The sequence below is a fragment of the Hordeum vulgare genome, chromosome 1H (genome assembly GCF_904849725.1).
Source record: "Hordeum vulgare subsp. vulgare chromosome 1H, MorexV3_pseudomolecules_assembly, whole genome shotgun sequence".
NCBI lineage: Eukaryota > Viridiplantae > Streptophyta > Magnoliopsida > Poales > Poaceae > Hordeum > Hordeum vulgare.
In genome coordinates this window covers 6,785,764-6,812,269 of record NC_058518.1, presented here as the reverse complement: position 1 = coordinate 6,812,269, position 26,506 = coordinate 6,785,764, and the positions used below count along the sequence as shown (strand labels likewise).

Below are 26,506 nucleotides of genomic sequence, written 5' to 3'. Positions count from 1 at the left end.
GAGAGCTCCCTATTTCTCAAAGGAAGCTGCAAAGATTTGCTTGCATATATAGTTTCCATTCCACCAAACAAGCAGTTTGCCCACGATTATGCGCTGCAGCTGAATTAAGATTGTGCAAGGGCAGCCTTAGGAAGCTTCCGGCCGGCCTGGTAATTTATGTTGATTTTCATCTGTCTTGACTTGTTTGCGGTTATCAACATTCACCTGATAATCATGGGCCATCAAATATTTGCTAGGGGCTTTCTCAGCTGAAATAATCATAGTACGTCTTGAAGCAAATTTCCTTACATCTTGGATCTACAAAGGTGACCCATAGACGATGGTAAGAATCCAGTACGTCTTGAAGCAACTTTCCTTTCCTTTTTATTCAGTCTTGTTTGAATGAATGTAAATGAAGTATTTTTGTGATATGTTGGTCGAGCTTTTCATTTCCGTTTATGTACATCTTGTGATCTACTCTTCGAGCTCATCAAGATTGAAGTCGCTCTTCTCTAATAAAGCCGTGGCTTTTGGTTGTGCACCAGGACATTGATCCGGAGCACGCGAAACGTGTCTTTGTCGAAAAATTGAAGAACAGGCCGGGTTCGACTTCTCGCCGAAGGTGCCGTGATAATGGTCTGCCCAGTTCTTCTTGCTGCCTCGCTGAACAAGGTTCAGACGACGAGCAACGGACATGGCTTCGCGCGCGGCAGCATCTCTCCATCAGTGGCGGACCTAGGATAAAAACTGAGTGGGGGCACTCATTTATGAAAAACTCATGAACATGTTTGCACAATCATATAAAAACGCTTAGTGCTTTTCATCCATAAAAAATATCTAGCATTTTTTCTATAATAATAAGATACTTGATCCACGTTCTAAACAAAAGATACTTCATCCAGTAGTAACATCATAAGTTTATCATTAAATTAAGCAAAACTTACATTTTATATCCCAGTAGTTCATCTGTAGCAAAAGGCCATTACATTTCCTTTCTCCCACGACGATCTTTCATCTTATGAAAACGATCAACAATCACTTCATCGGTAATTGTGTCCAGTCAGCAGTGTTTGTATCTAGGGGAGTTTACTAATTACTAGTTGGGGAAAAGGATTAGGGAGATGCATGCAGGACCGAGTAGCAGACTAGCACTCTAGCAGTTGAGAGATGAGCCTACGCAGCGTACATACCTGATCAGAGATAGAGATTAGTTGGTTCAGTCCTGAGTTGGTTGCTGCTGCCTGCGCTACACACAGGGCCTTCGACGCTGGCCGCCGCTGCCTACTGCTAACGCCCAATGCTGACGCTGCTGTCGGCGGCCGGCGACGGGCGACCGAATTGTCCGAGATGCGATCCACCGATGGTCCAACTCCAACCAAGCAGCGGCCGAGGACACAGGGCTCGCCTCTTCGTTTTTTTCGCTATTAATCCCAGAGTCGAAGCGGCAGGCTTCGGGCTTCAGGCTTAATTTTATGTGATTAGCTTTGTTTATTGGGCTTTCTAATCGGAGTGGGGGCACAGCTAAATCCTGACTGGGGGCCTTGTAGCTCGCCTCGGACCTAGTACGAGGAGGACCAAGAATCGAGTGGGGTCCTGGGCCCCCGCTCCCTATAACATAGGTCCGCCCCTGCTCTCCATTGTCGGCCTTAACTCTTGTAGCTGGTTTACTATCGTTCCTCTGCCTCTGCATCTGCTTGTCTTTTAGGATTGTAACAGACAGGCTGGCGCACTTGCTGTTTGTGGGCTCCAAGTGGCTCGTCCACCTCTGTGCCCTTCTGTTGGGCATCCTACTTCTTCGTCGACCGGAAACACGTCTATTACGTGCCTATTCCTGGCGTCTCCATATTCTTTGTCCTTCGGCGCTGCTGGAAGATGTACCGGCATGACCATGGTCGCGATGCGGTGTTGTACACAGGCGATCACCAAGGCAGGCTTGAAACCTCGGTCGATTTCTCGGCCTCCGTCACTGCCCTTCTGTTTCTGGGGTTGGAAGGCTTGGCATTGGAGGGGCAGAGTAGAAGCGCACAGAGACTGCGAGCTGCCTCGCTCGTGTTGAGCTTCATTGCTTGCCTTGCGGGCGTGCTTTTCATGCTGCTGGCTACGGTGCCTCCAATGATCACATGCGCTGATCAAAGCAACGCCGCATGCAACTACATCGAGGCTATGAACAAGTTTCTGGCCGGCTTCTTCGCCCTCAACGTGTTTTTGATCACGTGGGCGCCGCTGGGAGAGCTGGCGTGGCTAGTGTGGATTCAGCTATTGGTTTCTCTACTCGCTTGGGCATACGAAAGTCTTACCGACACCGAACCGCAAGATCAACAGCAACATGTTATGCCGGCGACAATGGAGCTAACCAAGGTCATCTCTGCGGGCTTCCTGGCTGTATCGGTGCCAGCCGTCAGTAACAAGTCAGTTAGCGGCTTCACCTGTGCGTTCGTGCTCATCACCGGAACAGCTGTTATCACAGGCATCTTATGGAGAGTTTTGACGCACTGGACGCCCGCGGGGAGCTCAATGATCAAAGCTTTTAATTTTGCTTGTTTCTGTACCCATCTGTATGTTTGTGCTGCTGTCACTCCGTTTTCATTCATGGCTTACAAGTTACAACGCTCTAATGAGCTGAAGCTTTTGTAGCCTAATAAACAGTCAGGTGAATTTCATTGAGGCTTGCTCCAGTGCTTCTAGTCGTTGCTAGTTGGTCGGCGTAGCTGGATGTAATAGTTGTTGCTTCTACTGTTTTCCGTAGTACCACTAGTAGAAAACAGGACTATCATTTCGGCCCTCGCCAGCCCATTAGTCCCGGTTCTTCAAGAACCGGGACCAATGGGGGGTATTAGACCCGGTTCGTGAGCCCAGGGGGTCGGCCGGGGCCTCCTGGGCATTGGTCCCGGTTCGTGTGTAACCATTTGTCCCGGTTCGAGCCACGAACCGGGCCCAATGGTCCTCGCTGCTGGCCCACAACCATTGGTCCCGGTTCGTGGCTTGAACCGGGACAAATAACTTGCCTACATATACCCACCGCCGCGGTAGAGCACTCCACAGTGCTCTGTTTTTGTCAAGCCGGCGAGGGGAGGGCATTTGGGTGCTCTAGTTCTTATCTTCTTTCTGAAAGAAAAAAATTCTGACTTCAGATAGATACTTGTCTAATTTTCTTACTTTTATTATTCCTTGTTATTATATAGTGCGATGGTTTTGGTATCCGCCCCCGTCGGCCCTCGTCCTGTCTATGATTCAGATGTGGTATATATTATCTTTTCATAACTATTTGGTTCATTTATTGTTTATGACAATTATGCCGACCAATGTGACATAGATTGTATTTATCTAGGAGCTTGTTGAACCGGAAATTCCAACCGACCCTATTGTCGAGAGGTTAAATTTAGTTGAAGAAGAAAACAATTACTTGAAGAAAAAACTAAGAAAAATTGAGGAGGAGAAGATGATATTGGAGTTGCATGTTGCGGATGTCGTCAATGATCACAAGATCAAAATGGATGCAATGCGGTTGAAGATTAAAAATATTAGAAAATATGTCATTCATACCGAGGCTTGGTATCATTATGCAGTTGGATCAGTTGTTACCTTGATTGCGGTTATGATCGCATTTGTTTTTGCATTGAAATGTTTTACATAATTTTAATGTATGGTTTAATTAGATGCCCTGGAGAGCTATATGTTGTTCAATGAGAACCATGTATGTACTTTGGTTTTAATGCTCTGGAGAACTATGTATGTACTTTGGTTTCAGAGTTCATTTCAAATGTTTTTCAACTTCATGGTCTTACAGCTTTGAATGGTGCATTTTAAACACAGAAAAACAAGGGAGTTCAAATAAGTTCAAAAAAATTGAAATCCCTTTGTAACAGACGAGTTTCCGTATGAAACCCTGATACTTCGAAAGAGATTGTCCGTTTTGTACACGAAGTGCATCCAGTTTTTGCCTCTCTCTACTTTCTTACACATGCTATGTGGGTGAAATGATGATACCATGCCAACTTGGAACCTTTTCAGAGTTCATTTGAAATGCTTTTCAATTTCATGGTCTTATAGCTCAAAATAATCAGTAAATGCATGAAAAATAACAAATGAAGTCAGAAAGGGTTGTAAATTGATGATGTGGCTTTGAATGGTGTATTTTGAACACAGAAAAATAAGGGGGTTCAAATAAGTTCAAAAAAATTGAAATCCCTTTGTAACAAACGAGTTTCCGTATGAAACCGTGATACTTCGAAGGAGATTGTCCGTTTTGTACAAGAAGTGCATCCAGTTTTTTCCTTAAGCTCTCTACTTTCTTGCACATGCTATGTGGGTGAAATGATGATACCATGCCAACTTGGAACCTTTTCAGAGTTCATTTCAAATGCTTTACAATTTCATGATCTTATAGCTGAAAATAATCAGTAAATGCATGAAAAATAACAAATGTAGTCAGAAAGGGTTGTAAATTGATGATGTGGCTTTGAATGGTGCATTTTGAACACAGAAAAACAAGGGGGTTCAAATAAGTTCAAAAAATTGAAATTCCTTTGTAACACACGAGTTTCTGTATGAAACCCTGATACTTCGAAGGAGATTGTCCGTTTTGTACACGAAGTGCATCCAGTTTTTGCCGTAAGCCTCTCTACTTTCTTGCACATGCTATGTGGGTGAAATGATGATACCATGCCAACTTGGAACCTTTTCAGAGTTCATTTCAAATGCTTTACAATTTCATGGTCTTATAGCTGAAAATAATCAGTAAATGCATGAAAAATAACAAATGAATTCAGAAAGGGTTGTAAATTGATGATGTGGCTTTGAATGGTGCATTTTGAACACAGAAAAACAAGGGGGTTCAAATAAGTTTAAAAAAATTGAAACCCCTTTGTAACAGACGAGTTTCTGTAAGAAACCCTGATACTTCGAAGGAGATTGTCCGTTTTGTACACGAAGTGCGTTCAGTTTTTGCCGTAAGCCTCTCTACTTTCTTGCACATGCTATGTGGGTGAAATGATGATACCATGCCAACTTGGAACCTTTTCAGAGTTCATTTCAAATGCTTTACAATTTCATGGTCTTATAGGTGAAAATAATCGCTAAATGCATGAAAATAACAAATGAAGTCAGAAAGGGTTGTAAATTGATGATGTGGCTTTGAATGGTGCATTTTGAACACAGAAAAACAAGGGGGTTCAAATAAGTTCAAAAAAATTGAAATCCCTTTGTAACAGACGAGTTTGTGTAAGAAACCCTGATACTTCGATGGAGATTGTCCGTTTTGTACACGAAGTGCGTTCAGTTGTTTCCGTAAGCCTCTCTAATTTCTTGCACATGCTATGTGGGTGAAATGATGATACCATGCCAACTTGGAACCTTTTCAGAGTTCATTTCAAATGCTTTACAATTTCGTGGTCTTATAGGTGAAAATAATCACTAAATGCATGAAAATAACAAATGAATTCAAAAAGGGTTGTAAATTGATGATGTGGCTTTGAATGATGCATTTTGAACACATAAAAACAAGGGGGTTCAAATAAGTCCAAAAAAATTGAAATCCCTTTGTAACAGACGAGTTTCCGTATGAAACCTTGATACTTCGAAGGAGATTGTCCGTTTTGTACACGAAGTGCGTTCAGTTGTTTCCGTAAGCCTCTCTAATTTCTTGCACATGCTATGTGGGTGAAATGATGATACCATGCCAACTTGGAACCTTTTCAGAGTTCATTTCAAATGCTTTACAATTTCGTGGTCTTATAGGTGAAAATAATCACTAAATGCATGAAAATAACAAATGAATTCAAAAAGGGTTGTAAATTGATGATGTGGCTTTGAATGATGCATTTTGAACACATAAAAACAAGGGGGTTCAAATAAGTCCAAAAAAATTGAAATCCCTTTGTAACAGACGAGTTTCCGTATGAAACCTTGATACTTCGAAGGAGATTGTCCGTTTTATACACGAAAGTGCATCCAGCTTTTGCCGTAAGCCTCTCTACTTTCTTGCACATGCTACGTGGGTGAAATGATGATACCATGCCAACTTGGAACCTTTTCAGAGTTCATTAGAAAATGATGTACAATTTCGTGGTCTTATAGCTGAAAATAATCAGTAAATGCATGAAAAATAACAAATGAAGTCAGAAAGGGTTGTAAATTGATGATGTAGCTTTGAATGGTGCATTTCGAACACAGAAAAACAAGGGGGTTCAAATAAGTCCAAAAAATTGAAACTCCTTTGTAACACACGAGTTTTTGTAAGAAACCCTCATACTTCGAATGAGATTGTCCGTTTTGTACACGAAGTGCATCCAGTTTTTGCCGTAAGCCTCTCTACTTTCTTTCACATGCTATGTGGGTGAAATGATGATACCATGCCAACTTGGAACCTTTTCAGAGTTCATTTCAAATACTTTACAATTTCATGGTCTTATAGGTGAAAATAATCAGTAAATGCATGAAAAATAACAAATGAAGTCAGAAAGGATTGTAAATTGATGATGTGGCTTTGAATGGTGCATTTTGAACACATAAAAACAAGGGGGTTCAAATAAGTTCAAAAAATTTGAAATCCCTTTGTAACAGACGAGTTTCCGTATGAAACCGAGATACTTCGAAGGAGATTGTCCGTTTTGTACACGAAGTGCATCCAGTTTTTGTCGTAAGCCTCTCTACTTTCTTGCACATGCTATGTGGGTGAAATGATGATACCATGCCAACTCGGAACCTTTTCAGAGTTCATTTCAAATGCTTTACAATTTCATGGTCTTATAGGTGAAAATAATCAGTAAATGCATGAAAAATAACAAATGAAGCCAGAAAGGGTTGTAAATTGATGATGTAGTTTTGAATGGTGCATTTTAAACACAGAAAAACAATAGGGTTTAAATAAGTTCAAAAAAATTGAAATCCCTTTATAAAAGACGTGTTTTCGTATGAAACACTGATACTTCGAAGGAGATTGTCCGTTTTGTACACGAAGTGCAGCCAGTTTTTGCCGTAAGCCTCTCTACTTTCTTGCACATGCTATGTGGGTGAAATGATGATACCATGCCAACTTGGAACCTTTTCAGAGTTCATTTCAAATGCTTTACAATTTCATGGTCTTATAGGTGAAAATAATCAGTAAATGCATGAAAAATAACAAATGAAGTCAGAATGTGTTATAAATTGATGATGTGGCTTTGAATGGTGCATTTTGAAAATAGAAAACCAAGGGGGTTCAAATAAGTTCAAAAAAATTGAAATCCCTTTGTAACAGACGAGTTTCCGTATGAAACCGAGATACTTCGAAGAAGATTGTTCGTTTTGTACACGAAGTGCATCCAGTTTTTGCCGTAAGCCTCTCTACTTTCTTGCGCATGCTATGTGGGCGAAATGATGATACCATGCCAAGTTGGAACCTTTTCAGAGTTTATTTCAAATGCTTTACAATTTCATGATCTTATAGCTAAATATAATCAGTAAATGCATGAAAGATAACAAATGAAGTCACAAAGGTTGTAAATTGATGATATGGCTTTGAATGGTGCGTTTTGAACACAGAAAAACAAGGGGGTTCAAATAAGTTTAAAAAATTGAAATCCCTTTGTAAGAGACGAGTTTCCGTATGAAACACTGATACTTCGAAGGAGATTGTCCGTTTTGTACACGAAGTGCATCCAGTTTTTGCCGTAAGCCTCTCTACTTTCTTGCACATGATATGTGGGTGAAATGATGATACCATGTCAACTTGGAACCTTTTCAGAGTTCATTTCAAATGCTTTTCAATTTCATGGTAGTCTTATAGGTGAAAATAGTTAGTAAATGCATGAAAAATAACAAATCAAGTCAGAAAGGGTTGTAAATTGATGATGTGGCTTTGAATGGTGCATTTTGAACACAGAAAAACAAGGGGGTTCAAATAAGTTCAAAAAAATTGAAATCCCTTTGTAACAGACGAGTTTCCGTATGAAACCGTGATACTTCGAAGGAGATTGTCCGTTTTGTACACGAAGTGCTTCCAGTTTTTGCCGTAAGCCTCTATAATTTCTTGCACATGCTATGTGGGTTAAATGATGATAACATGCCAACTTGGAACTTTTTGAGAGTTCATTTCAAATGCTTTTCAATTTAATGGTCTTATAGTTGAAAATAATCAGTAAATGCATGAAAAATAACAAATGAAGTCAGAAACAAAATAAAATAAAATAAGTAAGTAATTTGAAACAAAATAATATAAACTTTAATAAAATAGATAAGTAGAAACAAAAAAACTTTAATAACATAAATAAAATTTGTGAAACTAAAATTATCAAAGTATTTTCTGTTCAAAACATTATAAGCAACTTCTAGTATTATTGAAACTAAAATTATATAAAATTCATGCAACTAAAATTATCAAAGTATTTTGTGTTCAAAATCATTAAAAGCAAAAAGAATTTTCATAAAGAACTTTTTTTGTTAGAAACTTTAATAGCAAAAAAGAATTATCATAAAATAAAATTAATAAGTAATTATAAACAAAATAAAATAAAATAAATAAGTATTTTCTTGTAAGTAGAAACAAAACAAAATAAATAAAGCAAAAAATAAAACAAAAAAATGGTAAAAAAGTAATTGCCACCAACTGGGCCACCACGGCATGAATACGACTAGAAACCCATCCATGGGCCAGGATTCAGGCCCGCATTAGGCCCAGAAGGCCCATCAGGCAAAGCAGTAGCAAGTAGGCCCGTAAGTCTGCAGTGGAGAGGAGCTCGAGAGGGGTGCGGCAGTGGGGCTTATAAACCACTACGTGCCCCTCTCAACTAGCGAGGTGGGACTAAACTTTGGCCGCGACGCGGGCAGCCTTTGGTCCCGGTTGGTGGCACCAACCGGGACTAAAGGGGGTGCATTGGTACCGGTTCGTGGCACCAACCGGGACCAAAGGCCGCCGCTTCCCGCCCTTTGGGCTGCTGAAAAGTGACCTTTAGTCTCGGTTGGTGCCACCAACCGGGACCAAAGGCCGCCGCTTCCTGCCCGTTGGGCTGCTGAAAAGTGACATTTGGTCCCGGTTGGTGGCACCAACCGGGACTAAAGGGGGCATTGGTACCGGTTGGTGCCACGAACCAGTACCAATGGCTTTGCTATATAAGCCAGCAGTTGTGAAAATTTTGTCAGTTTCCTCGATTCCTCCGACGACGCCGCTAGGCTGCCCGAGCTCGCTGTCGTCGCCCCTGCCCCCGACCACGCCGTCGTCGCCCCTGCCCCCGACCACGCCGCCGTTGTCCGGCCCGACCACGCCGTCGTCGCCCCTGCCCCCCGACCACACCGCACGCCCTCGTCGTGCCTCTACCGCGCACCTACCTGCCCCGTCGACGTCGTTGCCGCCCTTTGCCCCGTCGATCGCCATCGCCCCTGCCCCGACCACGCCGCCGTCACCGCCCTCTACACCGATGCCAGCGCCATGCCTCTCCTTGGTCAGGCCGGCGCCGCCCACCCTGTCCTCTCCTTTTGTTCATATAAATGATGATTTTTTTGTATTTTTATAAAAATGTATATATGTATGTATGTTCTCTGTGCATATAAAAGTTAGATTTTTAGTACATTTGGGTACATTTTAGATTAGTTTTATCTATATATGTTCTCTGATTTAGTACATTTTAGGTTAGTTTCCTTTTTAGAAAAGTTTTATATATTTAGGAAAAGAAGGAAGAGAAGGAAGAAGGAAGAATGAAGAAGAAGAAAAAGTTTTATATATGCAAAATTTACATTTTTAGAAAAGTATTATATATAGCTAGGAAGATAACGAAGAAGAAGAAAAAGAATGAGAGGAGAAAAAGGAAAATAAGAAGAGGAAGAAAGGAGAAGAAGAGGAGACGAAGAAGAGGAAAAATAAATAAGAAGAGGAAAAAAGAAGAAAAAGAAGAGGAAAAAATAATTTTCTATTTTTTTCTTCTTTCTCCTCTATTCCTTTCTTCTTCTCTTTTTTTCTTCGATTGCTTCTCTTCTATTCCTTTCTTCTTCTCCTCTTTTTATTTCTTATTTTGTCTTCTTATTTTTATCGGGTATGTCGTTGTCGATGTACCCCCTACCGATCAAACTTCAACACGAGGGGGGTACCGATATACCCCCTCCCCGATAACATTATTTTCCCATGTATATGTATGTCGCGTCGTTGTCGATATAACCCCCTCCCGGATAACTTCGACATGAGGGGCGGTCGATATATATACCCACTCTCGACCATGATAACTTATACCACGGGAGCACCCCCCCTCGGCTCTCTCGCTCGACCGAAACTCTCGAGGACACCCAAACCCTAGAGAAAAAACGATGTTGGTCTCCTACCCCCTCCCGCCGCGCCCCTACCCGACAAACTCTCTCGAGGCCACCCAAATTTACCAAGTTAAAAGAGTGTTATCGTCGAGGCCACCCCAAACCCTTGAAGCGTTGTGTCGAGGCCATCCCAAACCCTTGAAGCGTCGTCTAGGCCACCCCAAACCCTAGAGAAGCAGCGTCGAGGCCACTAACATGATTCCTTATTATGATTAGCTAGCTAGTTCTACGTTTTCCACTAATATATATCCATCTATTCCATGTTTGAATAATAATTGACATGTTGTAAATATTTGCAGAAACTATGGATCCCTCCCGAGACGAAGCATCAGAAGCGATGTTGGGGGAGATAATCGCACAAGAAAGTGATGTCATTGTGTCGTTTCTCTACGACACCGATGGTCAGGAAGGACCGGGTGAAGAAGAGGGCTATGCTCATGATGGCTCCGGTGACCCATTAATGCCAATACAAGAAGAGGGCTATGTTCATGATGGCTCCGGTGACCCAATGGAGGTACAAGAAGGAGACTGTGATGACGGCTCCGGTGACCGAACCGAGTCCGGCCAGGTATATATATATTAGTTAAGCCCGTGCTGACTAGTTAATTGATGCATTCATTGTTTTCATATGTACACATATTAATTAACTCTCGTCTTTCTTCTTTTTTCTCTAGCCTTCCGGATCGAGCTCAACTTCGGTAAAGAAACGAGGCCCGAAGAAAAGTTGCGCTCGGATGAAAGGTTTGAGATCACAGCAATCGCGCCCGATGGCAAGCCGATTGAACCCATCCGGACAAGGGTTGCATTTCGTGCTCAGTGCGGGGTTCTTGTTAGGGACAAGATCTCGATCAGTATCCAGCAATGGTTAAAGCCAAAGAAGGAAGACCCTGAGGTGCCGACGTCTTATGTCTCCGATATGCAGAAAGAAGATTTTTGGACAACGCTTAAGGCAATTTTCACCTTACCGCCAGAGGAGGATCCGGAAAAGCTAGTTATAGAGCAATTGATCAAGTCTCATGCTCTTAAGAAGATGGCAAAACTATTCAGGAGGTGGAAGAATGAGCTGAAAACGTTTGTCGACAAAGAAGAGACACCAGAATTCACTAGCCGGTTTGAGAAGATAAGAGATCAGTGGCCCGCATTTGTGGCCCATAAGACATCGGAAAAGAGTAAGAAGATGTCAGCGACAAACAAGAAAAATGCTGCGAAGAAGAAGCATCACCATCGCACGGGGTCAGGTGGTTACCTCAAAGCCCGACCTTTGTGGGAGAAGGCTGAGAATGACCTGATTGCTAAAGGGGTCGAATCAGAGACATTGAGATGGACAAACCGTTGCCGGACTTGGTTCTTCGGGGTTGGCGGAACCTTGGACCCTGTATCAAGGAAGTGCGTTTGGACGGAAGAGCAACTGCGAATACCCGTCACGAAGCTTCGGCACTATATCGCCGCAGCACAGGAAGGGACGTTCGTTCCAGACAGAGAGAAGGACGAGCTGACAATGGCCCTCGGGAATCCTGAGCACCCTGGACAGACACGAGGCACGCCAGGCTCCCTTCCGTGGAACGCTGGGTTTCCGGACGCAGGGGGTTAGAAAACCCAGGAGAGGAGGAAGAAAGTGGAGCATAGCCAACTGCAGGCGCTGCATGAAAGGGTACAAGGGCTAGAGGAACGAGAAGCAGATCGCAGCAAACGACCTGCCGAAGCTTCCCCTGAAGCTACCCCGCCATCTCAGCGGAGAAGCAGCATGGCTTCCACCGAGCAGACTCAGCATCTGGAGCCTGTCTTCACGGGCTACCCCGTGGATGCTATCACAGAGTCTCAACATTGCCACCTTATGACGCGATGGATGACATTCAAAGTCAAGGCGGTTGTTGGCTCTGTTTTCCCTAATGAACCTGGCTCAACCTACCACGGCCAGCCGATTCCAGAAGGATATGCTAAGGTGATGGTGGATCAAATAACGGACGGATTTGAGGACCTTGAGCTTGACCACCCTACGGGTGAAGGGGAGATTCGGCTGGGTTCTTCTCTGAAGACTACATGCCTATGGCGGAAGCAGCTCAGCAAGCTTCCGAACTGGACGCCTCCGCCTCCTCCTCCTCCTCCGGCGAGACAGGACACTCCGCCTCCTCCGGCGAGTGATCAGGGCACTCAACCTCCTTCTCCGGCGCATGGCGGCACTCCGCCTCCTTCTCCGCCTGCACCGGCGCACCCGAGCAGCCAGCTGTCTCCTCCTTCTCCGCCTCGTCAACAAGGGCGAAAGAGACCCGCCGCCGCACCGGCTCCTCCGGCGCGTCGTCCTTCTGCTTCGCCTCGTAAGAAAGGAAAGACAGCCGCAGCCGCTCCGTCTGCTCCGGCGTCTAGCAGTACAGCCAGAGGCAGGCAATACAGATACGGTCCTTCTCTGAAGACTCCAGAGAAGTTATCATACGAGAGGAGCTAGGAGGAAATCACGAAGATCGTGGAAGCCGAAGTGAAGACCTTCTTTGAAGGGGTGAAAGCAAAAAAACATCCACCTCCGGAGGAGAAGATAGATCCGGTAAAAGCAAAGCGTACTCTGGATGCCCTGAAGAAACCACCAAAGTCTCCGACGAAAGGCAACTATGAGCGCATTGTTACAAAGTCATTTATCGAAGCGCAGCGGTCGGGAAGTACTGTCAGTGATCAAAGGTTAGCAGAACGACGAGCTGGGAAAAAAGTTGTCCAGCTCGGCGAACAAGCGAACCAATCGTTCCCCCCGCTCAAGGTGTCTAGCGATATCGTCGCTAATCATCCGGGGATCTTGTTGCCCGGTACCAATCCTGTAGATTACCTGCCCGATGATGCACATTTTGATTTATTGGAGGTGGACGAACACAAATACGTGTACGGGAAGCCTCTCGTCAAAGATGAAAGATCCCTAACAACGATGATGCGAAGATTCCATGATTGGTACATGAAAACTTCCAAAGAGTCTAGGGGGAGTAATATTTTGACGCTGGGAGTTAGAAAGGAGCATGACCTCGTTGGACTTGAACTGTTGATGGTTCCATTTGAGGAGTTCTTCCCGTTTTTCAATCTAAAGGCCCTCGATAAATTAATGATCACTTGCTACTACCTGTAACTAGTACTACTTCTGTCATTAAGTCTTTATATATAGGTGAGCTCTTTCATTGCATGTATTTTTAATTATCCTCGCTATATTATATGCAGATTGAAGATCGTCGAATTAAAGAAAAGACAAATCGGTGATATTGGGTTCATTAACACAAATCTCGTAGATGCATTTATGATTAAATCTCAGGCCAAAGATACCGAGGCCAACCTGCTACAATCGTTTGTATTGAATCAAAACAAAGCTATAATACTCTTCCCTTACGAATTCCAGTGAGTGTTACTGTCTTGTGCATATTCGGTTTCCCTTATTAGTCAAGGTTATAGTAATGTAATTGATGAGTTATGCATGCGTGTGCAGCTTCCACTATATTCTCCTAGAGATTAAGCTTGAGCAGGGACTACTAACCGTCTTAGACTCAAGACGAAAAGATCCCAACGAGTATGCGGACATGATTGAAATTCTAGAGAAGTAAGTTAAATCGATCATTATTGCACCATATCGGCAACTTTGTTCATTTCCTGATATCAAGTAATTGTTTTCTTTGTCTGACAGGGTTTGGAAAAAATTCACCGCAAAAACTCCGGGACTGCCGAAGAAGCTGCAATTTAGACACCCGAAAGTAAGTACTATAGTAGCATGTTCCATGCGTCTCCTAGTGATTCAAGCGCTAGTTTCATCAATACCATTTAGCATGCTTGCTAACTATCAGTTTGATTGACCTCTATTTCCTGTAAAGTGGTTGTGGCAGGAACCAGGGAATGATTACTGTGGATACTACATTTGCGAGTCCATCCGCCACGTGACCTGTGAGCGGGGCTACTCTGACAAACAATATGACGTGCGTAAATAATAATATTCACAATTTTATTTTATTACCATCATTTGTGTTCAGTTTCATTTATTCATATATATGTATTGACCCCCTTCTTCAAATTAGATATATCGGATGCGCAATGAACTCCTACCAGCAGATCGTATGCGAGGAATTCAAGAGGAATTGGCGGCATTCTTTCTTGACCACGTGGTCGCTTAAGACGGAGAATACCATGTGAACCCTAACGAGTTGAATTTTAATTAGGAGATTATATTATAAGAGATAATTATATTGTATATATGTAGCCAGTAGTGTCGGATAGATATACGAGAACTTGTTGTTCGACCAATCTCTCAGAGAAGGCGAGGTGGTCGATATCACTTCTCTTTGTATGCATATGTTCATGACGATCTTCTGTTTCCTTCATTTGCTTACTAGCTACCGTGTCTAGTCCTCTCTATACGTATAGTATGCAGCGTCGACCAAGCACGGAGATAAGAGATGACACTTCTCTCTATTAATTAGCTAGCTAACACAATATATGAAACACCTAAATTAACCCCCCAAAACCCCTAAACCCCCCCCCCCCCCCCCTCAAAAAAAACCCATCACCTGAAATGCTGACGCGTGGATGCCTTTTGGTCCCGGTTGGTGTCACCAACCGGGACTAAAGGCCCCCCTGTCCGGGCTCGCCGCACCGGCCACGTGGAGGCCCATCTGTCTCGGTTCGTGCAAGAACCGGGACTAAAGACCAAGGGCATTAGTAACGACCTTTTAGTCCCGGTTCCAAAACCGGGACAGAAGGCCCTTACGAACCGGGACAAAAGGCCCTTTTTCTACTAGTGTACTTTGATGTTTGAGAAATAGATTGTAAGTTTTCTCGCAAAAATAACGTGCATGGATAAAGCACACAACAGCAAACCAAGCTTCTCTGGAAAGAAATTCGCATAAAATAAACATGCATGCACATTGGTAGTACACATTTATGTTTTGATCACCTTCTAACGCAACATTTGGTTTCGGAAGAATAGGCTTCACCTAATTCACAAACACGGTGCGCACCACTATTTTTAACAGACACTCAAACAGAATCACCGGAAATAATAGAATAAAAGCAGTTCTTCCTATGCAAAAATTGAAAAATGGGATATGCATTGGCTGTTTGGATTCCACTTTTTACCCTGTAGTTGTAAATTTTTGACATATATTACCCCACTTAGTGGAACTTTCATAGAAATATCAGATTTTGGAAATTATTAGCATGGTTTTTCCCCGATTTTGCACTTCCCTTGTTTATGTTAGATAGGATCGTCATGTTGCAGCAATGATTCATAAAAAAATCTGTAAAGATTGGAAGGCATCATTGACGATCATGTCGAGACTTCTCTTATCCATTTGTTCCATTCCTTGTCATCGTCCACATATATTTGGACCTCGGGCGTCATCTCACACTTGCATGATGAACACACTTCAGAAAACAAGGATTCAAAGCTTCCAAAAGGGTTATTCTAGATGAATTTTCACTCGGTAGGGTAATTAGTGTCACAAATGTACAACTGCAGGGTAAAAAGTGGAATTCACTCTTAGATAGTATTGTGCACAAGTGATCCTGTGGAGCTTCGTGTTCACTATGGGCAAATTCCTCGAGTATCGATTATATGTTAAAAAATGACTCCACCATGTAGCTGGCGTAGAATCTGTAACATACCCCAAAGATCTTTTTTTCTTCTAAAAAAGGAGGCTATGCCTAGAAGACATCGAAGATATGTGACAGACATTGATAACATCACAGAGAATGCCAAAGGATACATCAAAGTGATGGTCCGCACGCGGAGACAATCGCGTCAAATGATATATTTTCTTTCAATGTGTATTTGATTAAATGAATAAGCATTTGTTGTATGTAGATGGTGGATGTCGACCCCCTAACTCGCATAGGTATAAAACTATAGATTATGCTACTCCGAGGAAAGTTGATTCACATTGTTAGAATTGAATATGTTGACACGGCACTTCGTGGCTTGTAGTCTTTGGCTGATGTACCGATGATAGATTCACCAAACTGTCAACCATTGTAAGATCGAGCGGTTGAAGTTAGCTTTGGTTCAGTCTTCACCAATCAAGCTATTATATTCATATATGCGCAAGACTCCTAACCTTATGATAAAAAAAATAGTGTTGATCGGATGAACTGAATTATAATAAGCAAACATATAAGTATGGAGTATGAACTGAGTGTGCATAAAGCGCGTGAATAAAAGTTTGAAGCCGTTCACCACGGATCCTCAGTGTGTGTAAATCGTTAACTGTAGTCCTAAAAGTATTCCAAGTGTGTCAAGTAGGTTCTATAAGTCACGGCTAAAATGAACATATAGAACCCGTGATGAATGATTTCAAAGTTTTAGGACCTACTTGACACACCTGAAATATTTTTAGGACCTCCGATGTATTTTACTCTTATTATTATTATTATTATTATTATTATTATTATTATTATTATTATTATTATTATTATTATTATTATTATTGTTATTATTATTGTTATTGTTATTATTATTATTATTATTAAGAAGGAGGTTATGCCATCGGTAGATCAAAGATCTTTGATAGAGGCCTTTTGATGACATCATAACATATGTCTTGTATACGTGGGGTGATGGTGCAAGCATTACGCGTGGAGACTTTGATGCCACATGATATATGTTTGTTCAATGTGTATTTGATTTTGAATAATTAAGCGTTTGTTGTATGTGGATGGTAGATGTCGACCCCCTAGCTTGCATGCGTAGACAACTTGATATTATGCTATTACATGGAAAGTTGCTTCACATTATTGTTAGAATTAAATATGCCGGACAGCGCCAATGACACGGCACTTCATGGCTTATAATCTTTAGCTGATTTTGAATAATTCACCGAAGTACCAAATCATTGTAAGGTTCAGCGGTTAAAATTAGCCTCCGTTCTACCTTCACAAACCGAGCTATTCCATCTATATGGGCATGACCGCCTGACCTTATGATGAAAGAATATTGTTGACCATTTGAACTGAATTATAACATGCAACAATACAAGTTAGAGTATGGACTGAGTGTACACAAACGCTCATGAATAAAGCACAACAACAAACTAAGTTCCTATGAAAAGAAACGTGAATAAAATAAGCATGCATCTACATTGGGAGTACGCATATATATTTTGATCACCTTCTAACAAACTAAGTTCATATTATTATTATTCTCCGGATAGAGTTTATGCCTAGGATACATCAAACATCTTTGAGAGACACTAACGCCATTTTGATGACATCAAGGTAGATGCCTCGTATACGTGGGGTGATGGCGCAAGCAATACGCGTGGAGACCATCGCGCCATATGATATATTTTTGTTCAATGTGTGTCTAATTTTGAATAAATATGTGTTTGTTGTATGCGGATGGTGGATGTGGATCCCGTAGCTTGTATACGTAGACCACTCTAGATTATGCTATTTCATGGAAAGTTCCTTCACATTATTAGAATTAAATATGTCAGACGGCGCCAATGACACGGTAATTCATGACTTTTAATTTTTAGCTCACGTGTCAATGATAGGTTCACCGAAGTCCCAAATCATTGTATGATTGAGCGTATGAAATTAGCCTCGTTTCTACCTTCACAAACCGAGCTATTACATCTGTATGGACATGACCCCCAGACCTTAGGATGAAAAAGTAGTGTTGACCAGTTAAACTGAATTATAATATGCAACAATATAAGTAAGATTATGAACCGAGTGTAGAAAAATGCGCATGAATAAAGCACAACAACAAACTAAGTTCCTACGAAACGAAACTCCAATAAAATAAGCATGCATGTACATTTGGAGTACACATTTATATTTCAATCACCTTTTGACCCGACATTTGGCTTCATAACGATAGCCTTCATCTAATTCACAAACACGATGCGCACCACAATTTTCAGTACACACCTGAACAAAATAATCAGGGAGAATAGAATAAAATCATGTCTTCCTATGCAAAAATTAAAATGGGGCATGCAGGGGTTGTTGGATTTTCGTGAGATGTCACATAGTATTGTGCATAAGAGCCTCTCCAGCAGACGCGCTATCGCAGCATGCTAAAAGGTTATACAATGCTGAAACGCTGGCTCATGATTTTGAATAATTGATCTTCTATTCAAAATATATTCGTGAATCTGAAAAACATGTTCATGAAATTTTATAAAATATTCAAAAAAATTGTTTGCGAATTTCAATTTTTGTTCCCCAGTTTTTGAGAAGTTGATCGATTCAAGAAATGTTTGCTGGGTCAAAAAATGAATACTTCAAAAAATGTTTGTCTAAACAAGACAAATGTTCATGAATTTTTAAAAAAATGGCCGAATTTAGAAAAATGTTTGTCGATTCAAAAAACTGTTTGCCAATTAAAAAGTCTTTTATGTCAAGGATTCAATTAGTTTTTGGAAAGTCTTTTTTAGTCTAAGCGTTGGGGGTAGTTTGTGGAGTTGGTATTTCTTTATAAAGTTTTAAACATTCCCTCGAGCGTCACAATGTCACAATGATGTGTGTCTCGGGTAATGGCAAGCTCATTGCCTTGGGATTTACCATGCCGAATGCATTGCAATCACGTAGACATCGCGTCCATCATCACCGAGGGTGGAAAGAAAGATAGGTGGCAACATGATGAGCCATGGTGTTAGAACAAAGGACGCTCATATGTCGGGGTATTGAGTCATACTCGTTTGACTAACCTGTAATTTTTTCATCTCCCGTTGCAGCGCACATTCATGTTTGCTAGTACCGCTGAAAAAAAAGTATAGATTTTCCCCTCAAAATGTGGTTATTGGCATCAAATACCCCCTCAACTTGAAACAGGATCTTTAGGCCCTTAAAATGTAGCAAACCGGTTTATCCGGTTTGCCAGATTTTAGGGGCATAAAAAACATGTTTTGGAGTTGAGTGGGGTATTTGATGCCAAGAGCCACATTTGATGGGGAAATATATACTTTTCTTGTAAAAAAATTAGTAGTGGGCCCTATTTACTGAACAGGCCTAAATACAGCAACATTTTATTTTATTTTTGGCAAATGCTACTACATATGGATTGATAAAAACAAGAAAGAAGCCCAAGGTTGCTCTCTAATTATCACTAAGGTTTTAAGAACATACAACATATTAGGTTGCTCTCTAATTATCACTAAAGTTAGTACAAAGTTGAGATTTCTGCAACAACATGGCCATTCAGCTAGTCAATATAAAAGCTGTAAAAAAGGAAAGAGGCTAAAAAGGTAATCCATATCGGTGTACCATGGTAGGGTTTATTCCTTTGCGGGAATACCATGGTAGTTTATTTAGTGCACTGGTATGATGAATCATCAACTCCATTTGCCCAGCAAACTATCAGGTTAGCAATCTCTATCTGGTAAAACTAGTACAAAGAGTTTGTGTGTTTGATTATTTGCTATTTCTACAACAATGGCTCAAATGGCATTATCAAAAAACTCATCAGGAGACATTGGCCAGATCGGCCGACCATTAGAAAGTGTAAGAGAAAGAGTTAAGAAACTCTAAGCAAGACTTGGATTCAGTTAAACTTGCTTTGCGCCAATTCTGGTCAACTGTCAGTGCAGCAAAAATGCAAAAGGACCTCATGGCAAAGGTAATGAACAATAATTTGTTCTCAACAGAATAACTACATGTCAGACTACTGCCCATCCTTCTTTGACCAAGTTTCGTGTGGGCCAATCAAAGGGACATGAGTCTGGAGATTAACTGACCAAGCATGCCTGAATTGGATGGATCACCAAGCTGAAGAATTTCGACTGAAGAATTAGATGACCAGGACCAAGGATAAAACAAACCAGTGCCATCACATTTACGCCTACACCCCCTCAGCATAAAACACAGCAGGATATAAATATTACACCCTAGAACATTCCACACATGACTAAATATGATTCGAAGAAGAGGAAAAGCAGTAACAACAACAGAGAGAAAAGATGAAAACGAGGACTACACTCGCATCAGTGTCTCTGAAGGCTTTATGCATACCTCTTCCGTTCATGACCCCTTCAGTCAAAGAAGATCCTTCTTAATCAGCTAAATTCCACAATATTTGTTCTTATTATTTCTGCTGCAAGGCATATGCGTTCAATGTAAAAGCTAAAAAAAAATATTGTAATAAAAGCAAAAGCGTAAAAGTATAGCATTCAGGTTCCATAACCGTGTTTCATGGTAGTTTATACTGCACTGGTATATGGAACATTAACTCTATTTGTCCAGCAAACCGACAAAACGAACAAGGAATCTGTGTATTTCAGTTATTTGATATTTCTACAACAATGGCTCAAATGGCATTATCAAAATTTCATTTGGAGACAATGGCCTCACCGGCTGACCATAAAAATATTAAGAGAAAAAGAGTAAGATACTCTACACAAGACTTGTCTTCTACTCCCTCCGTCCCAAAATAAGTATCTCAACTTTGTACTAACTTTAGTACAAATTAGTACAAAGTTGTATTAGGGTTGAGACACTTATTTTGGAACGGAGGGAGTATTAAACTTGCCTTGTGCCAATTAAGGTCAACTTGTCAGTGCGGGAAAAGGGCAAAAGAAACTCTCAAGTCTGCACCCTTCATCATATGCCAGGTGCATGACCAATATTTTGTAGGTGACTGCTAAGCGAGATGCAGCTCTTCCGCCTCAATCTGGACGCTCTCCACACAAATCTCTGTTCTGACAACTCTTTTAACATGGGAGAATGGTTTACCAGGAAGGGTAGTATTGCGGCCTGTCGGTGTTGCAGCATTTGATCTCAACCAATTTTCTCACTGTTTGTTAACTGCAATTGCACACATAACCAAATAAGATTCAGGGCAGAAGAGAAGCAACACCTAAAGGAAGATCCTCTGTTCTGTTCTGTTGGCGGTTGTGTCACTTCTAAGCTTTTATAGTAGTCTGCTAAATCCAATTAAATCACCACCCTTTGTCTACCATGACATTTCCATGCTCATGGATTCCGTCTTCACTACATTTTGTGGCAAGGTTGGGTTCGCCTTTTGTATTTCCTTGGATCAATAAGTAAAAAAAAACGTAAAAAAGGAAAGGCGAAAGAAATATCATTTAGGTTGCATATCTCTGTCTCATGGTAGTTTACTGCACTGATACTACATATAAGCAATTAAATTTGTCCAGCAAAGTAACACAACTACAAAAAAAAATCCATGTATTCAGTTATTTGCTATTTCTACAACAATGGCTCAGATGGCATTATCGAACAATTCAACAGGAGATGTTGATCCGACCGGCTGACCATAAGAAAGGCGCACGAGAATAAAAAGAAACTCTATGACAAGACTTGGGTTCTGTTAAACCTGTCTCGTGCCAAGCCCGGTCAACCGCCAGTGCAGGAAGAAGGCAGAGGAAAGACCTTGTGGCCGCACCATTCATCCTATGCCAAATGTATGAACAATAGTTTGTTCTCACCAGAAAAACTACAGGTCCCCATAAAAAAGGATAACTACATGTCCCCATAGAAAAGGATAACTACAGGTCAGACCACAGTCCATTGTTCTTTGACCAAGTTTCATGTGGGCCAATCCGAGTGACATGAGTCTGAAGATTAACTGACCAAGCATGGCCTACACTGATTGGGTCACTGAAGACTTGTGGTCGAAGAACTAGATGATCAGGTTCTATTGACCAAGGAGAAATCAACCAGTGCCATCACATTTACATTAACACATCCTCAGCATAAAACACAGCAGGATCCAAAAGATTACACCCTAGAATATTTTCTTGTCCTCACTTTCACACATAACTAAATACGATTCAAAGAAGAGTAAAAACAACAGCAACAACAACAAAGAAAGAAAGATGAAAAGTAGGGCTACACATTAACATCCATGTCCATGAAGATTGTGTACATACCTGTTCAGTTCATGATTGTGCTGCTTCTAAATTTTTACTGATTCATTCAGTTAAAGAAGACCCTTCTTGGTCTGCTAAATATCATAACATTGTCATCGATGGTCACCATAAAATTGCCATATCCGTGAATTGTCATTGGATCAATTTACAGTTTCGCTCTTTCTATAAGTACCATTGCTTTTACCAACTATAGGTCAATTTTGAGGCCATAGATTTATCCAGACTGGTGTGCCACATGATTGCATTTGTTTCAATTATTTCTTCAGCACATGTAGACACTCAGGTAGTCACTAATTAAAAGCTAAAAAGGCTGTAAAAAGCAAAGGCTAAAAAGATACTAACATATAGGTTCCATATCTACGTGCCATGGTGGTTTTGTGCAATGGTATTATGAATCATTAACTCCATTTGTCCATCAAACCGAGAGAACTATAAAGAATCCATTTCTTCAGTTATTTCTACTTCTACAACAATGGCTTGAATGGCATCAATATCAAATTTTAATCAGGAGACATTGGCCTGACCGGCTGACCACAAGAAAGTGTACGGGAAAAAACAGAAACTCTACGCAAGACTTGGCTTCTCTTAGACTTGCCTTGTGCCAATTACGGTCAACTGTCAGTGCAGGCAAAAGGCGAAAGAAAATCCCATAGCCGCACCCTTCATCTTATGCCAAAAGTATGACCAAAAACTCGAATGGCATCATTATCAAAGTTTCATCAGGAGACATTGGCCTGACAGGCTGACCATATAAAGGTGTAAGAAAAAAGGGTAAGAAACTCTACACTGGACTTGGCTTCTCTTAAACTTGCCTTGCGCCGATTCTGGTCATTGTCAGTATGGGAGAAAAGCAAAAGAAAATTTCATGGTTGCAACCTTCATCCTATGCCAAATGTATGACCAATATTTTGTCCTCTCACCAAATAACTACAGGCCAGCCCTTCAGCTCTGTTGCCTCCATCCACAGTATACCGGAACTTGTACTTCCCATCCACACGAACCAGCAGAGATGCGGCAACACGGTCCTTTTGGTAATATATCTCAAGAGCTCGATCTCATTATCCTCCCAGGCAGAACCATGCTGTCAGAGAATTTCCATGAAGAATAGGGCATCCTGAGTTTATGGACTGTATGTGGATTGTCACTTGTATGCATCTGTATATGCAATGTATCATCTCAAACATTTCTGACCCAAGAGAATCTTAAATGGCTTAGCAAAAATACACCTGGGGAATACACTTCTTGCAACCCTGTGTCTTACATGTGGGGTCACAACATAGCCTACTGTTCTGGCTAGCTGCCTCCTGCCTGCCTGCTCAAAACCCGTGCAGCTCGGAAATGGTCTGTGAGTGTACACTGCACTATTTTATCCCTGGTTCGGTGTGCGCATCTTCTCTGCTTGTAAACTGCAGCTTTGACACCAAGTCATCCAGGATAACATATATTTCCTGATTCTCAGGTTGCCTCTCCCTAATTTTAAATTCATTTGCGATCTCATTTAGATCCACCAGACGGTGTCCAGGACTGAACCTCTCATCGCTTTCCTTTATGATAGCCTTCACCCTGTGAGCATCTTCCCATCTTCCCGCCGAAGCATATACACTGCATAACAGAGCATAGTGAGCACAGTTGCTTGGTTCCAGCTCGATCAACCTGAGGGCTATACGTTCCCCAAGTTTCCATTCCCCTCTGAACCGGCACAACCCGAGCAAACCGCCCAATGCACGTGCCTTCAGCTCCTCTGGCACGCTCCTCAAGAGGCCCTCTGCTTCTTCCAGAAGGCCAACACTCCCATACAGATTCGCCATGCACCAATAGTGCGCGAATGTTGGCCTGAGACTGTACGTCGTGGTCATCTGGTTGAAATATGCCTTCCCAGCATCCAGGAGACCTAGACGGGTACACGCGCATAGTACACCAATGAAAGTCACTTCATCTGGTCCGAGAACCCATTGGTCATCTGAACCGTTCTTCCCTGAAAAGGCAGGCACAAGATATATCAAACTTGAAAACGCATGGAGCCTAACAGAACTACAAGCATATATAGAAACCAATGTACTCACCTCGTCCAATCATCTCTTGGAACAGCTGAAGCCCATCACTGGGTTCGCCATACACGCAATGCCCGATGATCATTGCATTCCAGCAAACGACATTGCGGACGTTAAGCCGATCAAACACCTTCCTCGCGGCCGCCACCCTCCGGCACTTGCCATACATATCAACCAGCGAGGTCCAGAACAAGAGGTTGTCCTCCTCAAAGCGGCGCAAGAACGCACAATGCACCTCCCTCCCGGGCCCCAGCCTCCCCAGCCTGGCGCACGCGGTGGCCGCCCCGACCATCGTCGTGGCGGTGCCCCTGACCCCGACCCCCGCCATCCACCGCACCACCTCCAGCGCCTGCTGGGGCCGCTTGGCCTTCACATACCCGTTGATCATGACGTTCCAGGACACGACGTTCCTGAGGAGCATTCCGTCGAACAGCTGGCGCGCGGCGTCAACCCCGCCGCCCAGAGCAGCGGCGTGGGCCGTCATCATGGTGTTGTGGGACGCGATGTCCCTGGAGGGCATTTCGTCGAACAGGTGGCGCGCGGAGGGGAGGCTGCCGGCGGCGGCGTAGAAATGGAGGAGCGCGTTGGCGGCGTGGGGCGGCAGCGCGAAGAGCAGGCCGCGGCGGAGCAGCTGCGCGTGGAGGGCGAGCGCGGCGGGGAGGTGGCGGCGCGGGGAGCGCGCGGAGGCGGCCGCGGAGAGGAGCGGCGGGAAGGCGAAGGCGTCGGGGAAGCCGGAGGCGGGGTGGGCGCGGAGGAGGTGGGCGAAGAGGGAGAGCAGCGCGGAGAAGGGCACGCGCGGGGCGGCGGCGCGGAGGGCGGCCGAGAGGGAGAAGAGCGGGAGGGGTGGCGGGAGGTGGCGGAGGAGGAGGCGGAGGAGGTGGGTGGCGGTGGTGGTGGCCGCCGCGGCGGAGAGGAGGAGGCCCGAGGGGACCGGGTGGCCGAGGAGGAGGCCGCGGCGGAGGAGGAAGGCGTGCGCGCGCAGCACGGCCCCGCGGGTGCGCAGGCCGCCGCGGAGGAATGCGTGGAGGTCGTCGTCGGCGGCGGCGGGGGAGGAGGCCGAGGTGGAGGTGGCCGCCATTACGGGGGGAGACGGAGGAGACGACCTCGGGGCGGCGGCGCCATGGGGGGTGGAGCGGGCCAGACTCGGCGCCTGCTTCGGTTTAGGCCTGTTGGGCTCGGGCCGCTGGCGCTGACGGGCGGGGCCCACCTGCAGTCGGTGGGGGTTTTGGATCTGCCACTTCCGTTGAGATCTGAACTGAGAAGATCAAATCACCATCTCAAAAAATAGTGTTGGTTTATTTGTAATACCCTTTGCGCACCTCATCCAAGTGTTCTAAAAAGGTTAGCAACTTCATCCACATCTCTCATTACTAGTTTAGCTCATTTCAAATGCTCTAGAACTAGTGTGGTTTGTGGGTTCTAATGAAGGAGTGTATGTGTGAATTTATTTAGTTTAGATGCACAATTTAAGCTCAAACTAACTTTTTAGTATGAACATGTGTAGGGTGTCGTCCCGTCCCTGTGCCCGTCGTCCTCACCCCCGTCAATCACCCCTGTCGACATCGTCGCCGCACCACCATGATGAGCCTCTTGTTCTTAATTATATTTTTTTAAATAAAAAATTCTAACTTGTATGATTTATATAGCTACTTGTATAATTTTCTTATTTTTGTAATTGCTTGTTATTATATAGTGACATGGTTTTGGTATCCGCCCCCGTCGGCTCTCGTCCGGTCTAGGATTCAGATGTGGTACATTATCTTTTATAACCATTTGTTTTATTTAGTGTTTATGAAAATTATGCCGACCAACTTGACATAGATGTCTTTATCTAGGAGGTATGTGAATGGAAAATTTCAGCCGATCCTCTTGTCGAGAGGTTAAATCTAGTTGAAAAAAAACAATTATTTGGAAAAAGTTGAAAAGAGTTGATGAAGGGAAGATGAAATTGGAGTTGCATGTTGTTGATGTCGTCGATCTACACAAGATATAGAATGCAATGCGCTTGAAGATTAGAAAGGTTAGAAAATATGTCATTGATAATGAGGCTTGATATCATTATGTTGTTGGATTAATTGTTACCTTAGTTGCGATTTTGATTGCATTTGTTGTTGCATTTAAATGTTTTACATAGTTGTATGTTAGTTTCAGTGTATGTTTTAGTTAGATGCTTTAGAGAGTTGTATGTTGTTCTATGAGAACTATATATATGAACTTTATGTATTTATTTTTTCAGTAATAACATTTGATCAGTACTAGTACTTTGGTTTTAGTGTGATGATGAACTTATATTAATTTGGTCACTTCTCTATTCATGATGTTCAGTAATGGTTCTGATATACTTAATTATATAAT

General features: G+C 42.7%; 1 protein-coding gene and 1 pseudogene across 1 annotated transcript; one reads left to right on the top strand and one right to left on the bottom strand.

The window, feature by feature from the left end:
- The first annotated feature begins 479 nt into the window (after nucleotides 1-479).
- Nucleotides 480-2,613, top strand: LOC123395050 (annotated as a pseudogene).
- Nucleotides 2,614-22,526: 19,913 nt separating this feature from the next.
- Nucleotides 22,527-25,295, bottom strand: LOC123404021 (pentatricopeptide repeat-containing protein At3g51320). Its single transcript, XM_045097930.1, has 2 exons — nucleotides 24,164-25,295; nucleotides 22,527-24,075 (listed from the first exon to the last, which is right to left on the bottom strand). Exons 1-2 carry the CDS (start codon nucleotides 25,227-25,229, stop codon nucleotides 23,462-23,464), a joined length of 1,680 nt encoding a protein of 559 aa, XP_044953865.1. The 5' UTR covers nucleotides 25,230-25,295; the 3' UTR covers nucleotides 22,527-23,461.
- Between the last annotated feature and the right edge of the window lie 1,211 nt (nucleotides 25,296-26,506).

Bases quoted from the DNA above. Each gene is read 5' to 3' on its own strand.
- LOC123404021 (XM_045097930.1), bottom strand. From the start codon at position 25,229: ATGGCGGCCACCTCCACCTCGGCCTCCTCCCCCGCCGCCGCCGACGAC. The intron at 24,076-24,163 runs GTGAGTACATTG...CTGCCTTTTCAG, and splicing joins CCAAGAGATGATTGGACGAG to GGAAGAACGGTTCAGATGAC.